Genomic DNA, 18,454 nt, shown 5'->3' with positions numbered 1-18,454 from the left:
GGGAGGGAAACGCAAGAGGGAGGAGATATGGGGACATATGTATATGTATAACTGATTCACTTTGTTATAAAGCAGAAACTGACACACCGTTGTAAAACAATTATACTCTAATAAAGATGTTAAAAAAAAAAGACTGATGATGTGAACCTATATGTTTGAGCATGGGTGCAAATGTAACCATCTTCCTTAATTAGGGTGTATTAACTTTCCTGCATGCTAATTTCATTTTATATTTTAAGCCTAAAGGTAGTCAGTGAGCTTGCACTTTGCCTTTGTAGATAGATCATTTGTCAACTGCGTCTGCCTCCCTGAATGATTGCCTTGCCCCACATCCCTCATTATCAGAGGGATTTAGCAGACTGGTCAGTTTTATCATAGCATGAAATAAGGAATTGGGATGAGATTTGTGAAAATGAGAGGCAAAGATAGCCCACCTACAACTTCAGTTTAAACCTGGCCTAATTGCCCCAGTATCTGAGACTTAGAATAGAGAATCTGGCCTAATTAATGAGGACTTTGGATTCCATTCCTGGTTTTGCTGTTTGTTTCCAATTGACCTCTCTCATCCTTGGTGTCCTTGATCATGAATGCCCTGTTCTGGTTTGTTTCCTTCTCCAAACTAAATGTGTTTCTTAAGAGTTTAGGTAGCAATTACAGGATCTTTCTTTGCCTGCTGTTAAGTGACGGAAAGAAACAGCCCAATCATATTTGGAATTTCTTATGCTTTTGATGGTACCTAATTCAGTCTTTATTCCTTTCTCTTTTAATTCACCCTTTTATCCTTAGCAGGTAGCCTAAGGCCTGGCCCAGAGCAGGCATTCAATATTTTTTTTTTTCTTTAGGAATGAATAGAGTGGAGTCGCTCCTTTCTCTGATTCCTTAAGTTCCCTTTTCTATTCCAGCTGGCACCTTAACCCAGTTTATATCCATTTCCTATCACTCTTGGGTTGCATAGTAATGGCCTCCTAAATGGTCAGGTTCCCCATTCCTCTCCTCTGAGCCATCCTCCCCAGAGTTGAGTGCTAATTCATCCTCAAAGAGCGCTCAAAGTGTTTCGTCCCTCTCTGCCTTATCTAGCAGCAGTTCCAGGCTTACTTCCCATTCATTCTTGAGCTCCAGGCCGAATTCAGCTGCTCTCTGTTGTTGATACCACAAACCAGCCCATTTAAACTAAATCGTCACCTCCTTGTGCCTCACTCCTTGTCTTCAAGGATCGGACCTTAGTTTCCTTGTTCCTCTTAACCTTCCTTTACCTCAGATATCCAAACAGTTCATAAGCCTTATTGATTTTTTCTTTCGAATTATTTCCTACCACCACATGCGAGCTGAATTCTAATTTTTTCTCCACCATTTTTTTTTTAATAGTCTTTCTCTTGGTCTTCCTCTTTTCTCATCTCTCCTCTTCAAGTTGTCCTATGTGTACTGCTGCAAATTAATCTTCCAAAGGCTAGACTATGGGGATTGCCTGTGTGTGTTCTAGGTCTCCCCCTAAATCATGAATTCCAAAAGGACTGAGGCAGGTTTCAGAGTTCACTTTTGCCACTGTACCACATGTGGACACAACATGCTTCTCGATCTTTCTTATGTGGTGGGTAAGCATATGGGATTTGGAGTGAGGCAGACCTGAATCTGAACTCTAGGTCTGCCAATCCCTAAATGCGAGTTTGGGCAAGTTCCATAACCTCCATGATCCTCAGTTTCATCATCTGTAAGATGGGATGATTATACCTTATAGGATTGTTAGGAGGGTTTTATTTTGCTTTTCTTGTAGTTGTGAAAATTTTCAAACATTTGCAAACCTGAAGGAGAACAGTGAGTGAATTCCCATATATTGTTCTCCTGGACTTAGTAATTAACCAAGTTTTGCTGTAGTATTTGTTTTACCTATCATTTATTTTTCTTTATTGAAATAGTTTAAAACCATTCTCAGATTTGTCATTTCATTCATACATATACATCTCTAAAAGTACAACTATAATATTGTGCAATGTATATTATACAATATGTATAATTGTGTATATATACAATACATATACACACAGTATAACCCAATACTTGTTTGGTTTTATCTAATATATAATCCATAATCATAGTTCTTTATTGTCTCAAAATGTAGTTGGCTTGTTCAAATCAGAATTCAAACAAGATTCTCACATTACATTATTTTATTAAGTCTCTTCCCACCAAACAGAACATTACTACCACCCAGAATCACTTCATGCCCCCCTTTGATTCAGTTTCTTCTCTCTTCCCCAAAGGTCAACACTGTCACTGTCTTGACTTCTAAAACCATAGATTAGCTTTGCCTGTTTTTAAATTTGATAAAAATGGAATCGTGTGGTGTATACACTTTCCTTTCTTGGTTTCTTTCACTCAACAGTATGTTTCTAATATTCAAACATGTTGTTGCCTATAGCAGTACTTGTTTGTTTTCATTATTGAATAAAGTTCCACTGTATGGACATGCCACAATTTGTTTATCCAATTTACTGAGAATGGATGTCTTGAGGACTATATTTCATAATACCAAATACACAAAGGGATCAACATAGTGTCTAACAGAGAAAGTTCAATTGATATTAATACAGTGCCTTATGTTTAAAATTTGCTCATTGCATATTGCTTCATTTGAATTTTGTTTCATCTAATGGGAACATTTTCGATTTTCACTATCGAGTATTTTTTTTCTCACACTATGGTCTCTTAAGGAAATAATTGTAATGATTCTTGTTCCAATTGACAACCTGAATTATGTCACTTTAAAATTATGCTTGCTTTCCTTTTCCATTCTTGTATCTAAAATGGATTGAATTTTTGTGAATGAAAGGAAGGAAATGACTTAACTTCTCTGTTTTCCTTCCGAGTTCTGTATATACTTTTTGTTTAATTCTAGCCCTGACTCTCACCTGAGATTATTGACTCCAGAGCCGAAGTCTTTAGTTTCAGATCCCTATTTTACCACTCACTAGCTGTGTTACTGTGCAGGTTACCTATCCTCTCTGTGCCTTTGTTTCCTCATCTGTAAATTTGGGGATAATAATACCTATATTACAGGGTTTTCATAAAAATTAAATGAGTTAAACTATAGTAAAGTGCTTAGAACAATGTCTAGCTGTTATTTTCATACTTAACTGTAGTTCTCATGTTTTGTGTCTCAATTAATTTCTAAGTGTAGGTCCACATGATATTATCAAATTTATATACTGGCAAAAACATCTATATTTAAGAGGAAAGTTTGTTTATTTGTCACGTCAAATATGGTTTCTTTACGCTGACACATTTTCATTATTTTCTTTATTTGGTCTGGAATTTCACTTGAGATTTGCTCCTTCCTGCTAGAGTTCACGTGCTGTTTCTTCTGATTGGTTATGAGTTTTTTTCCATATGTTTTTACTTCTTAAATCTGCATGTACTAACAGAGAAGTGAAAGTTGGTTACTGTGTAAGAAAATTAGATTAAGAGATGCTTCTCATAACCTGATTATTTAAAAGTGGAAAGGTTGTATTTAATGTATAAGAAACATATTTAAGTATTTCCTCTGTATTAAATTATTTTGTGTTGTTTGGAAACAGACCAGGTAACTAAATTCTTCTAAAATTGTATTGGGTCATTATTCTGGTGCGTTGAACATTTGTTATTAAAACACTGGGCATTGACTTGAATTGTTTCTTTCTTGGGAGAAAGGCTCCGTTACTTAGCAACACCTGATATCCTATGATGATACGAAAACACCCTGAGACCATACTGCAGAAATCTTATTGGCTTTTGTGGACAAGGAGAAACACTGATGCTTTGATACAGAATTATGAGCAAATTGGGATTCCTTTCTTCAGATAACATTGTCACAGGGCTGGAAAATCCATGTTTAAAGCAAGTGTGCCTATTCAGCTGAGTCAAGACTGTTCTCCCTCTCTAGTTATTCTAGTCTGATGTTCATTCAGAGGTACTTCAGTAAAGCCTGGTGCCAAAAGAAGTGGGTTACTTATCTCCTAATCTCTGTATTTAGAAATGGAAGGCATCTAGGTTATTTGGGATAGGAACTACTACCACGTGACTAACACACTGTGGAAGTCAATGAAAGTCAATATAAAGGTTGGCTGTTTGTTACAAATATTCCTAGGAAATACCGGTAACAGGTATGTTACTAAAAGCTAGTACTTACATGATTTGTGTGTGTGTGTGGAGGGGGGCGGGTGTTTGTGTATAGGAAACAAAGTATGGGTTCTTTGTATTTTTTTTTCTTAATTTTAGAGAAGAAACTCATTGGCTTCAAATATTATTTTATTATTTTTAATAGTAGTATTATTTTACTCTTTACCCACCTCTTCAATTTTTTTTAGTGAAATCAAAATAAGTTTTAGGAAAATTGTTCTCTTTATACCTTTTCCCCCCACATATCCTTTTCCTCACTCACTGGTTGCCATGGAAACAACTCCCTGCAGCTCTTAGAGCAAATGCCAGGCAGTGTGGGTTTCCCCTGTAGTGGGATCACATATCTGAGGCTGTAGAGCAGTTTGTGCTGACTCAGCCATGCACAGGATGACCTCAGCTATGATTTCTCTCTTAAATGCTGAGTGAGCAAACTTGCTTGTGGTGTCTTGATTTTTCCAAAGATGAGAATTCAGGTCTGCTTTCCCCGCACACACTAATTTTGTTTTCCTTCTCCCCTTTTGAAATTCTAGATCACCTTTTTTTTTATACCCACAGAGTAGAAGCAATTGGTAATGGAAGTTACGGAAAACATCTGAAATTGGAGAAGGAGAGGTGCAGCCTAGGAGGAAGGAAGATAGAGGGAGAAAGACTGAGATTGAGATTTCAAAGTCATCTATTGTATAGTCAAGATAAATCTCTTATTTAATCCTGAGGTATGATTATGGAGCCAGATATAATCTCCATATCAGATTAGTTTTGTGTCAGGCATATTTAAAGGCTGCCTTAAATTTGGTATCTGTGAACTTTATGGTTGACTGTCATGTCCGCTGTAGAAAAAAGTTTTTGCATTGCATGGGAGATTAGTCTGTTATTTACAGACCCAGCTGCCCGTGAGAATAATCTAAGGACCTTGTTACAAAGAAAACTTTACCCTGTTTCTAAATTTTTCCCCAGACTTACTGGCTCAGGATCTGCTGGTGGAGCCCAGTCATGATTCTGTTTTATAGGCTCTAAGGGTAATTTTTAGGTAGCCAGCCTGGCAGGTGATCTAAGGAGACTAAGCCTGGGAACCACTGTTTTGAGTTCCCCTAAGTGAACTTATTATTTAAAATTCTACCAGTCTAAGAGATAGCTGTGATGTGAGAGTACAAAGCTCTTAGGTTCAGCAGACCTGGCCCAAACACTGGCCAAATCACCTTAACTCTCTGTCAGTCCACTCACCTGCAAAAGGAGGTGTTTACAAAGATGTGGGAAGGATTCAATGACATGATGAACTGCGAAATGTTTTTTTCATGTAAGGAGATAAACGATAATATGAGTATTCTAAAGATAGCTTCTTTTACTGAGGGAAAAATTGGAAATCATTTTTGTTCTTTGAGGTGTTATTGGGGAAATTTAACATGATTTGGTAAAGAAAAATTGAACTACAAACTAGAAGACCTTAGTTTCTAGCTATAAATTAGCATTATAGCATTATATTCATTTCTTCAGTCTTATTTTTGTTTATAAATTGGGGAGGCGGTGTGTGCTGTAAGAGAAGGTAGCTTTACACGATACCTTAGTTTCTTTCGCTTGATTTAAAAGTCTCTGGTTTTATGATATGGTGAAAACGTGGTATTTAATTTATCTGAAGAGCTGGACCTGTCATCTTTCAAGTCCCTTGTAGTTATGGGTTTGAATCAACATTGTAGGATAACTCAGATTCTGAGGCCTGAAAATCATAATACAAATTTAACTGAAAATTAATGATCATATGTGTTACAGAGCATTTGGCATTTTTTGTGTGTGCATGACCACAATCTCCTTTGTTACACTTACAAATAAAATACTTGTCCACAACATTTTCTTAAGACTTCATTTTTTTAGAGTAGTTTAGGTTCATAGCAAAATTGAAAAGGAGGTACAGAATTTTCCATATACCCCCTGCCCTACACATACGTAGCCTCCACTGTCATAAAAATCTCCCACCAAAGTGGTACATTTGTCACAATTGATTAACCCAGATTGACGCATCATATTCACCCAAAGTCAGTAGTTTACCTTAGCATTCACTCTTGGTGTTGTATATTCTAAGAGTTTGGAAAAATGTATAATGACATGTATGTATCAGTATAGTATCACACAGAGTACTTTCGCTGTTCTAAAAATCCTCTGCACTCTGCTTCTACATCATGTTGAAACTGGAATGCAAAGTTGTCTTCGTTACTAACATATATTATTATTATTTTTTAACATCTTTATTGGGGTATAATTGCTTTACAATGCTGTGTTAGTTTCTGCTGTATGACAAAGTGAATCAGCTATACGTATACATATATCCCCATATCCCCTCCCTCTTGCGTCTCCCTCCCACCCTCCCTATCCCACCCTTCTAGGTGCTCACAAAGCACTGAGCTGATCTCCCTGTGCTATGCGGCTGCTTCCTACTAGCCATCTGTTTTACATTTGGTAGTGTATATATGTCCATGCCACTCTCACTTCGTCCCAGCTTATGCTTCCCCCTCTCTGTGTCCTCAAGTCCATTCTCTAGGTCTGCGTCTTTATTCCTGTCCTGCCCCTAGGTTCTTCAGAACCATTTTTTTTTTTTTTAGATTCCATATATGTGTTAGCATACAGTATTTGTTTTTCTCTTTCTGACTTACTTCACTCTGTATGACAGACTCTCGGTCCATCCACCTCACTGCAAATAACTCAATTTCATTTCTTTTTATGGCTGAGTAATATTCCATTGTATATATGTGGTATCTGGCATTTTTATTGTCTTACTGCTCTTCCTGTTTCATGATGCACCAAAAAAAAAAAAAAAGAGAGAGAGAGAAAGAAAGAAAAGATAAAGTATCAATCTCTTTGCTTTTTGAGTTTCTTCAGTTTAATAGAGTTGATTTTTAAAATATATTGTATACATAGTCCTAATGGATTTTGTTACTTTTGAATACAAATCCAAAGAAGAAACAAACCATTTTTCTACTTCCTTTAACTGAAAGAATGCATTGTCTTTGAAACAAATTGCATGTGTCTAATGGTTTTAGGTCTCAGATGGCTTTTATGTAGCATTGTTTGGGGTTTTGGCAGAAATGTAGGCAGAGCAATTGAAGAAGACCTTAGAAATCATCTGTCTATGCTTCCAACAGGCGTATATTGTATATGTTAACCACCTAATATATGTCAGGCACTGTTAAGTGCAGAAGACAGCAGTGTGCTACATGTACAAGGAACTTCGTGGAGTTTATATTATAGGATAGGGCAATAGAAAGAAAGCAGAAATCTAAAAAGATACTTTCAGATAGTACTGTGAAGACAGACAAAACTGGGTTTGCATCCTTATTATATCAGTTTCTAGCTGGGTGACCTTTGGCGAGGTCCGAGTCTTATTTCCCACATCTAGATGCAGTGATGATAATTTCTACCTGATAGGGTGGATTTTTAGCATAAATGGAGAAAATTTATTGGACGATTTTAGTGCAGTTTCTGCAACTTAGCAGGTCCCCAATAAATTATTACTGAAACTTCATAACTATTCAAGGATACTCAGCTCTTAATTGTTCTAGGATTTGCTTCTTTGCTGAGCTCTGTTTTGTTGAGCTTACCCCCTTCTCCTATTTAAAAAAAAAAAAAAAAAGATAATTTTAAAAGTCAAGGAAAGCTGAATAACCCATGTTTAGGTAAATAAAGTTGGAAGAAGTTGGATGCAGGATTATTGGAAATGTCAGCTAAAATGAGTTTTGAGCATTATGCAGGAGAAGTTATATATGACCAGTAGAATGCGAGTTGGCTAGAGTATCTATGATATTCAGTGTAGTTTGCAGACATTAATTGGTTTTCCTGACGACACAGTGAAATGGATGGGTGACTTCAGCTGCTGGTATTTTTCTCATAGTTTTTCTCTCTCTGAATTAGAATTATTGATATGTATGCTTGTCTTCAATGATAGATTTTAAGGTTCTTGAAAACAAATTCAGTAGTGTGCCCTTCACATCACAAGCCTGACATGAATTTGGATTCAATCAATATTTGTTAATTGAAAAAATGGGAATATGCCAGTGTCATAACAAAACAATTGGCCAGAAAAATAGGGCTGGAGGTTTCAAAAGTTTGGGGTAACAAATCTACAACATAGTCCCTTGGTGGAATGTTGATAAGGGAACCAATTTTTTGAAGGGTCTTTTAAGCCTAGAGATAGGGTCTTGTTTTTGTTTTTTTTTAAATAATTGTCATAAAATATACATAACAAATACACCATTTTAACTACTTTTTTTTTTTTTTTTTCGGTATGCGGGCCTCTCACCGTTGTGGCCTCTCCCGTTGCGGAGCACAGGCTCCAGACACGCAGGCTCAGCTGCCATGGCTCACGGGCCCAGCCACTCGCGGCATGTGGGATCTTCCCGGACGAGGGCACGTACACGTGTCCCCTGAATCGGCAGGCAGACTCTCTGCCACTGCGCCACCAGGGAAGCCCCTTAACTACTTTTAAGCGTACAGTTCAGTGGCATTAAGTACATTCACATTGTTGTGCAACTGTGACCACCATCTACCTCCAAAACTTTTTCATCTTCCCAAACTGAAACTGTGGAAAGGGTTTTAATTCCACACTTGGCTGGCACACAATTTTAAAGCCACCTCAATGACCTATGAACCATGGGACAATCACTTGAAACAGTGTTGTTGTTCCTTTGCTCCTCAAGAAGTTGTCCTTGGGACTCCTCAATATAAGTAACTCAAAGAAGGGAATCCGGGGAATAATGATGCTAGAGCCCCTTCCTCTCCTGATTCCCACTGGAGGACTGTGTGCCTGCTTCCTTCATGCCATCATGGGGAACCACTGTTTCCTTTCACAAGTCTCAGTTTTCCTCAAGATAGACAAGGTTAAAGAAGAAAAAAGTAGCTTTGTCACCAATTTTAACTTAAAACCTCAATATAACTAAATGATGAAAATGAAATCATGGTTGTGTTGTTCCCCTAACATTTGGACCGTATGTCCTAGGAATTTTTAGTTAACATCCATTTTAAGGTAACAACCTTATTTTACAAATAAGTTAGTAGAGGTTCAGTATTTGGTCCAAGGAACCAGTGGTGTTAAGTGCCTCAGCTAGGACTTGAACCAAATTCTGACCCTTTAGCCCTTGCTGTTTCTATTCAGCCACAAGAATGCATTGATAGAGATTCACCTTTGGTAGCGCAATTTGAGTTATTCATCATTTGTGATAGAGCCACATTTTACCAAAGGAGGATCCCTCGTGTCATTAATCATTTACATGTCTAAGCAGTTGAATGTATAGTTAATGGCCATAAAGGTTATTTTTTTTCTCTGAAGGTTGAACAAGTCAGACACATTTTGGAACCTGGAAGTCTTTTTATATTAATTTAACACTAAAACCTTTCTCAGCTCATTCTTTTTTTCAGTCCCCAGGGGCAGAAGATTGCACTAAATATAATCCTTCATAGCATGTTACCATCACTGGCCATCTGAGAGTCCTTGTTTGGTTTTCTTTGCTCCCTTGTATTCCTGTCTGTTTACACCCAGTATAATTAACCATACTAATGTGTTAAATATTTGTGTTTTTGTATGTGCACTTGCAAAATATGTGTTGTGGTTTTTGTGCAGAATGTTAATTCGCATAAATATTATTACATAATGATGTTGACCCCATTCTGTTTTTTCCCCATTTCATTCAGCACTATTTTGAAAATATCTTTATGTTAATACTAACATTAATTTATTATTAACTATTAATTTATGTCAAACACAAGAGAGCTTTAAAGTTATTTTATTTTATTTATTTTTGCGGTACGCGGGCCTCTCACTGTTGCGGCCTCTCCCGCCACGGAGCACAAGCTCTGGACGCACAGGCTCAGCGGCCATGGCTCACGGGCCCAGCCGCTCCACGGCACGCGGGATCCTCCCGGACCGGGGCACGAACTATGCCCACTGCATCGGCAGGTGGACTCCCAACCACTGTGCCACCAGGGAAGCCCTAAAGTTATTTTTTGTCATTATAGTTTTTCATAGTTTTATTGCACTATGTCCAAAGGCACAGCCTGTATGATATTGATTTTTTTGAGACATATTGAAGTTTCTTTTATGATCCAATACACAGTCTGTTTCTGTAATTGTTCTGTGTGTGCCTCCCCCAAAATGTGTACTTTCTGTCTGTCATATGTCACAGTCTCTTACATATAATACCTTGAGCTTATTATGTTGTTAGTCTTCAGTTTCTTTTTTTTTTTAATCTTTTGCTGCTTTATTATTTTCTGAGAAGTATGCGTTAAAATTTTGTTTTATTTGTTTCATTAACTGTGGTATCATTTCTTAACCATCTTACCCTATAAATCCTGTAAACAATACAGGTGAAAGTATAACTGCTCTGGTTGAATCTGGGAGAACAGGTCTTAAATCGAGTGTCCCCCCAAGGCCCCATCCCCAGAGTACCTCAAGGCACTTCTGCAGAGTCCATAAACTGGAATATTATTTCTTTTTTTTAAAATTTATTTATTTTTGGCTTCATTGGATCTTTGTTGCTGCATGCGGGCTTTCTCTAGTAGCAGCAAGCGGAGGCTACTCTTCATTGTGTGGGCTTCTCACTGCCGTGGCTTTTCTTGTTGTGGAGCACGGGCTCTAGGTGCGCGGGCTTCAGTAGTTGTGGCACACGGGCTCAGTAGTTGTGGCTCACGGGCTCTAGAGCACAGTCTCAGTAGTTGTGGTGCACAGGCTTAGTTGCTCCATGGCATGTGGGATCTTCCCGGACCAGGGCTCAAACCCATGTCCCCTGCATTGGCAGGCGGATTCTTAACCACTGCACCACCAGGGAAGCCCTGGAATATTATTTCTGTAAACAAACTGTCAATTAATCTTTTAACCTTGTACTCTTATTTCTTGTCACCCACCCACTAACCCAAACAATTTTCCGTTCAAAGCCAGATGGGCTTTCACGTTCTCTTCCTCACCCACCTGCATAGATGCTTTTCCCCTTGTCATTACATCTACCAGGACTCTTCTTCACATAACCAAACTCTGTACCTTATTCAAAACCCTTCTTGTTTATGTAAACACTGAAAACAGTAACTCGAAAAGATATACACAACCCAGTGTTCATAGAAGCATTATTTACAATAGCCAAACAACCTAAGTGTCCATCCATAGATGAATGGGTAAAAGAGGTGTGGTATATATATACACAGTGGAATACTACTCAGCCATAAAAAAGAAGATCTTGCCATTTGTGACAACACAGGTGGACCTGGAAGGTATTACACCAAGTCAGATAGAGAAAGATAAATACTGTATGATTTCCCATAAACGTGGAATCTAAAAAATAAAACAAATGAACAAACTAAATAAAACAGAAGCAGACTCATAGATACAGAGAATAAACTGGTGGTTGCCAGAGGTGGGTGGTGGTTGGGCAAAATAGGTGAAGGGGATTAAGAGGTACAAACTTCCAGTTATAAGTAAGTCATGGGACGCAATGTACAGCATAGGGAATATGGTCAATAATATTGTAATATCTTTGTGTGGTGACAGGTGGTTACCAGACTTATTATGGTGATCAATTTGTAATGTATATAAATGTTGAATCACTGTGTTGTACACGTGAAGCTAATATAATATTGTATGTCAACTATACTTTAATTTAAAAAATAAGAGAAAAAAACATTCTCAAATTCTGCTTCTTCCATAAAATCTCTTCTAGCCATATCAATTCTTAGAACTCTAAAAGCAATTATTTCTAGTGCAATTAATTTAATGTTTATTCACTGACCTAATTCACTAATCATTTAGTATTTATTCAGTGACCAGCACTTGTAGTGGTTGGAATTTCTATTTACATAACTGTAGTTGTTTAATATTTGTTGTATTTGTTTGCTTCCCCTATTTTGCTGTAAAAGCATCTTGAGGGTACCATGTGTTTTGTATGCTCTGTTAAGGTACCCACATAGTGGCTTGTTCTTAGTAGTTGACCAACAAAAATACTTCGAGTTTATTTACTTCAGTGTTGATATGAATAATTTTATTTCTAATTAGAGGACAGTTTTATTACATTGCAAGTTCTTTGTTTTATTGTATTTCGCTAAATGTGTTCTTTATTATTAATAATAAGCATTATCAGTGAAAGTTCTTTAAGATTCTCTTCAAATTCCTTGTAAAGCCGGCAGATTTAACCTCTTTATAAAATAAGCAGTCATTAAAAAATAAATAAATGAATAAATAAGCAGTCATTTATCATTCTTTCAATATAAATTTTTGCATAAAATAGCTTTTATGGGTTTAAATTTATCTCCTCTTATAAGGCAGTGTTATATCTGGTAAAGTGATGAAATGCACTAGGCTGTCTTCCTTCCCCTACCCCTTAACACTAATTATTCAAGTTAAGTTTTCAACTTAGAAGGTTCCTTCTAAGGACAATGAACTTAAGTCAAGTGTTAGAGCGTAGAGAGTTTCAGAATAGTCACAAGCTACTGCTTGGTTATTCAGCTGATAAGATGATTACATCACACGATGGATTAGTCAGCAAACCTCTGAGCCCTGGCAGCACACCTGGCCTGAGCTGGTGCTGTGTGGGGTACAAGGCATGTCTAAAGCAGTATCATTCCCAACACTGACCTGCCAGTGTGGTTTCGTTGCACAGAATCGACACAAGTGAAGTATAACCAGCCAAATCCTAAAATAGGTAATTTAGAGCATAAAGTGGAGATTGCAAGGTGAGACGGAAGATCAAATAAAAGAATTATAAAATACCTGTAAGTCATGAGCCGTTAAGTTCTTTAACGTGTATTTTATTTAATTTACCCAACTTCCATGAAGTGGGTATTATCATACCCATTTTAAAGAGGAAAAAAGTGGAATTCCATAGAGGTAATATAATGTATTAATTATTGGACATTGAGTAAGTGGTAGATTTGTGTATTGAATTCAGATCTGACAAGTAAATCAACATCCTTAGTTCCCCTTGTTTTTACTCACATAGCACCCAATATTGTTTTGTACCCTTTGTATACTTTAAAGAAATGTAATTATTTAGAATTAATTGTTGATTTTCTTTCCTACTGGACTGCAAGTCCGTGAGAATAGAACCATGTCTGTTTTGTTCAGCACGATATCTCCAAGACCAAACACTTTGCTTGTTAACACAGCTGGTGATCAGTATATATTCTTTGTTTCCCTTTTTCTTTTTTTGGAAGTTGGGGGGTGGCGGGGTAGTGCAGGGAGGCTAGGGTTTCCACCACATTGTGTTGACTCTCTTAGGTAAGAAAATAATATGTAGAAAGTCTAGGCCAGTGTGAACCTGAACAATCAGGGAAGGTTTTATGGGTGAGCCAACCTTGTTAGATGGAGATAAAATAATTTTTAACTGTAACCTATATATAAGGCTTTGAATGACGTCAAGTACTTCGCTCTCAAGAAGGGACAGTTCTTTGTAGAGGCATCATCAAAGATGGGGAAATGCCAGTATCTTGCTAATATAGATTCAAGTGCTCTATTTAAATTTTTTTTACCTTTTTTTTTTTTTTAATAGAAAAAATCAGGCAAAGATATGCAGACCTGCCTGGAGAATTGCACATTATTGAACTTGAAAAGGATAAGAATGGACTTGGACTCAGCCTTGCTGGTAACAAAGACAGGTCATGCATGAGCATATTTGTGGTGGGAATTAACCCCGAAGGACCCGCTGCCACGGACGGGCGAATGCGTATTGGAGATGAACTGTTGGAGGTGAGGGGCATATATTCTTTTTTTTTTTTTTTCCTATTAGGCTCATTTGATTCTTCTAATAAAATCTGTCCAGTTACTTTCATTATAATGATCACATAAGGGCAAAATCCATCCATATATTTATATATACTCTGTATCTAATATGTCCATCCATCTAGGGGCATATATCCTGAGTTTCTGTTCTGGTGAGATGAAGGGGTATAGAGGATATTGTATAGGAAAATGAAGTGAAGGGGAAGAATGTTATAAATTACATTTTTGTCAACTATTTATTATCATTTTCCTAAGCGAGAACAAAAATCATATTGTTGCTTACAGTTGCTGTTTGCTGCTTGAGTAAAAACTAATCTCACAGGGACTTGCCTGGCGGTCCAGTGGTTAAGACTTAATGCTTCCACTGCAGGGAGCACAGGTTCGATCCCTGGTCAGGGAACTGCATGCTGTGTGGCATGGCCAAAAACCAAACCAAAACCAAAACAAACAAAAACAAAAAAACTAATCTCACAAAATAATTTAGGGGTCCTTAAGTAAAATCTCATGGAAACACATTAAAAGAATAGGGCTTGTTTTTAAATATAAATTCCAAAAGGTTCAAAACTAATTTGTGATTAATCTGATGTTACTAGTGTTTATCAAAATCCTCTTCAGCTTCTGAATTAACCGTAAGTATGACATTTCTTTTTGTTATTGTTGTCAGTTTTTTGTGAAGGTGTTATAGCCGACAAAACTTTATGAACTGGTTGTCAAGGATTGGTTAATATCTGTGAAGTTGGTGATGTGGTTAAGGCCACAGGTTAAGGAATAAGATTTCTTATTTAGGAATAGGAGAAAGATAAGAGAAGTTCAGAAGATGACTGATCCTCTGCTACTGCTCTGGATGAGTTCATCAGTAGTCTGAAAAGGTTATCCTCATTTTCTAAGCTTAAAGTCAGGGCTTCTGCTCTGAATTTATCTTAGTTTGATATTTGTTTGCCTGTTCCTCATTCAGCTAACAGTTTTTTGAGCGTCTCTTAAGACTGGACACAAAGAGATGAATACATCCAGTCCCTTCATTCAAATAGCTCACATTCTCGAGGAAGAAAAGAGACATAAAAAGATTGTCGCATAACAAAAATGAAAAAAAAATTATAACAACAATCGTAACAAGAGCAATCTGTACTTGGTACCAGACATAGCTTTACTGCTGAAGTCACAAAGTAAATGAGGTGCTGGGATTCAGTATCAGGCAGTTTGACTTCTTAGCTCCTTGTTAACCAGCGTGCTCTAAGGCCTCTTGGATAAAATGCTCCAACACTTGGACATTTGGGGGAGCTGAATCACAGAGGTACCGAGTGTCAGACTGCTTACTTAAAATGAGGGCTTTACTAATTTTTCATTTTACAGTTTCCTCTTCAGACTCAGAATAGAATTCATAGTCATCCACAGTGTGACTTGCCTAATAATATCTACAGCTAAAGCTGATCAGACACAACTGTGGGGACACTAGTATCGCCCTCTGTCTTCTAAGCCCCAGTAGTTTCTCCCCATCTAAAACCTGTTTTCACAAAGAAGTCACTTATGGAATTACTTTTCTTTGCTTGTTCTTTTGTAATATAGCATCATGAAAGGGACCCACATGGGGTAGTAGCACTGATTAGCATAATCATTATGTAAATAAAAATCAAAGGTGACAGTGTGTATTAACCCATATAATTCATTGCTTCACGTTCATTTCCTTTGGCTCATGTTTAGAGATTTCTTCATAAACGAAACTGAAGTGATAGTGGTGGTAATAAGATGAAAGTAAAAGCTAATTTACTGAGTTATTCCTAGCATTTTACCTATGTGCTCGCACATTTGTATTCAGTATTCTTAAGAGCCCTATATGGTATGTACTGTTGTTATCCCCATTCTGTGGATAAGAAAACTGCATAAGTAACTTACAGAAATAAGTTACTAAGAACCCAGGCTTGCCAGGCTCCAAGAACCATGCTCTAGCCACTGAAGTATACCGCGTTCCCCATGGTGCTTCAACCAAACCCAATCTGTTTAGATCCACGAGAATCCTGATTTATGATGCCCTAGGCTTTAGGAAATCATGTATATTAAATCATTCTCTTGTATTATATGTACCTAAACACGTACTTCCTGTCTCATGTGGTACATGGAAATGTTCCAAAAGCTATACTTTGGAACATGAAGATTCTAGTTCTATTCTCTCTCTAGTTCTATTCTCTCAAGACTCAAGATGGAATGGCCGATGTGATCCAGACCAACAGGAGAGCTGGTATTTTATTTCTCTGTCTGACATTTTATTAGATAGAGGTAACAGATGAGCTGTGGCTGCACTGAGAGTGTTTTACAGACCATACAGAAAAGTCCACACTCTGCAGGGCAGTAAGCACTGGACTAGGAAGACCTACTTTATCTTTTTTTTTTTTTTTTTTTTCTTTTTGCGGTACGCGGGCCTCTCACTGTTGTGTTGTGGCTTCTCCCGCTGCGGAGCACAGGCTCCGGACGCGCAGGCTCAGCGGCCGTGGCTCACGGGCCCAGCCGCTCCGCGGCATGTGGGATCTTCCCAGACCAGGGCATGAACCCATATCCCCTGCATCTGGCAGGCGGACTCTCAACCACTGTGCCACCAGGGAAGCCCCCTACTTTATCTTATCCCAGTTCTTTCAGTTATTAGTTGCATTTCAGAAGGGGCTTAAAGTACATGGCACGTGGTTGACTGTTAATTAGATCACATTTCCTTCCTTAAAGACAGAAACTTTAGGTATTTGTTTTCTAGGCTAGAGGCTAGAAGAGCTCTCCTGACTGAAAAAGAATATTAACATCTTGCTATTTCAGGGCCCTCCTATTCCTTCCTTTGACTTTCTGGATTTGGTCTTTTGTTGCTATTCAGTAACTTCATCTTTGTTCAGAGATGAAAAGAACAAGATTAAATATGGTAATAAGTTAATCGCCCTGCACTCTCCACTGAGTCTCTTATTTAAATAAAATAAAATAAAATAAAATATGTTGGAACACAGATTCTAGCATCACAGACCTTTGGCTAGTTATTTATTTTCTCTAACCCTCAGTTACCTCCTTTATCAATTGGACATTTTTCATTTATTCAGCAAGAACTTTACTGTGCATCTGATGTGTAGGAAGAAGTATGTGAACACGGTGCGATTTTTTCATTGGTGAACAAAATCCATGGTCCTGTTCTCATAGAGCTTACAGTCTAGTGATGGTATAGCCTCAACCTCAGAGGATGTTATGAGAATTAATGAGAGAAGATATGTCAAGTTTTGCCACAGTATCTGGCACCTGGTAATACCATAATGAATTTCAGATGATAATATTTATAAAATAATATTTTCATGTGGATTTGTGTATTTTGGTTCCTTTTAGCTTGTTTATATTAATACATTTGTCTATGAAAGTATGTTCCAGAGGGAAGCCACCTTCTTTTTCTTCCATAGCTCCATGCAGCATCTTGAAAAGCTGAGAGAGTAGAACAGTGCACATACTGAATTCTTATGCAGTTATAAGTCATCTTCTCATATGCTTCTGGCTCTAGGTCAGGGATGAAAGGAAAAAACTCATGTGGGAAATATTTTTTCTGGTTTATTTAGGGCTGAGAAAAACTTTCAATCATTTCTCTATGATATGTGAAGAATTTGTATATAGCATAATATCAAATCCAGTGTGCTTCTGAACTGAGAATAAGACATCAATTTAACGATGAGTACCAGGAAAGCTGGAAGCAGTGTTACAATAGTTGTTCTTTGGATAAGCAGTGTATTAGATTGCAGAAGGACACTGCATCACGAAGGAGGCATTTACAATGGGCTTTTAGATTATGCTTACGAGATTTCTGGGCTAGAGCAAACCTTTTGTATTTGCTTACCCATTCACACTCCATTTAATTTTGTCAAATGAGGTAAAGTTATCCATGTCTTCATTATTCTTCCAACTCCACCATTGTGCTCATGTTGTTTCTCATAATTGCTTTTGTTTTATCATTATGTTATTACTTTGCTCACAGCTTCTTTTATTTATAGTTGATCTAACTACTTTTAGACCCTCAGATGAGGCTAATTTATAGAAAGTAGAAACGAGAATGGTCAAACATACACTGTAGCTTCTCTGAAGTGAGAAACTCTGCATCTCTACTCAAGCCCCATCCGTGACTGATTTTTGGCATGACACCCGCCAGCAGTTTTGTTGCTGTGGGACTGCATCGTTACAGTGCTAGAGCAGTCCGCGAGTTCTGTCGATTTATGGCTCATGTATAAAAGAAATCTTACATTGAGCTCCCAGAAGACAATGTGATTAAATCTCAGCTTCTTTCCCCTTTAGTGTGATGCTGGTGTAGGGGTTCTGAATTAATTTCAAAAGGCATTAACATATAATTACCATGTAGACTGGAATGAGACTTTCAGTAGATTATTGGCTTTCCCTCAGCAATTAGTCCCAGAAAATACACAGGCCTGGGCATGGTGCTTTCATATGAATATAGGATTTATTTATAGTCTTCCCTACAGTGAAAGTGTGGGGATAGAGAGCTGATCGCGCCCTGTGGGGAATTGGTGTGACTTGTCAGGTGACAGAGGCAGCCAGAAG

At 37.6% G+C, this 18,454-nt stretch overlaps 1 protein-coding gene across 1 annotated transcript in view; it reads left to right on the top strand.

Annotated features, from left to right (window-relative positions):
* The window catches only part of PATJ (PATJ crumbs cell polarity complex component), a 359,191-nt gene that overhangs the window by 193,451 nt on the left and 147,286 nt on the right, over positions 1–18,454 (top strand). Inside the window, exon 28 of the mRNA XM_030870355.3 lies at positions 13,665–13,861. Coding sequence (XP_030726215.2) covers positions 13,665–13,861 — 197 coding nt within the window. The remainder of the gene's footprint in view (positions 1–13,664; positions 13,862–18,454) is intronic.

The sequence above is a fragment of the Globicephala melas genome, chromosome 1 (assembly GCF_963455315.2).
Source record: "Globicephala melas chromosome 1, mGloMel1.2, whole genome shotgun sequence".
In the NCBI taxonomy this organism is placed as follows: domain Eukaryota; kingdom Metazoa; phylum Chordata; class Mammalia; order Artiodactyla; family Delphinidae; genus Globicephala; species Globicephala melas.
This window is presented reverse-complemented; position numbering and strand designations above follow the sequence as displayed.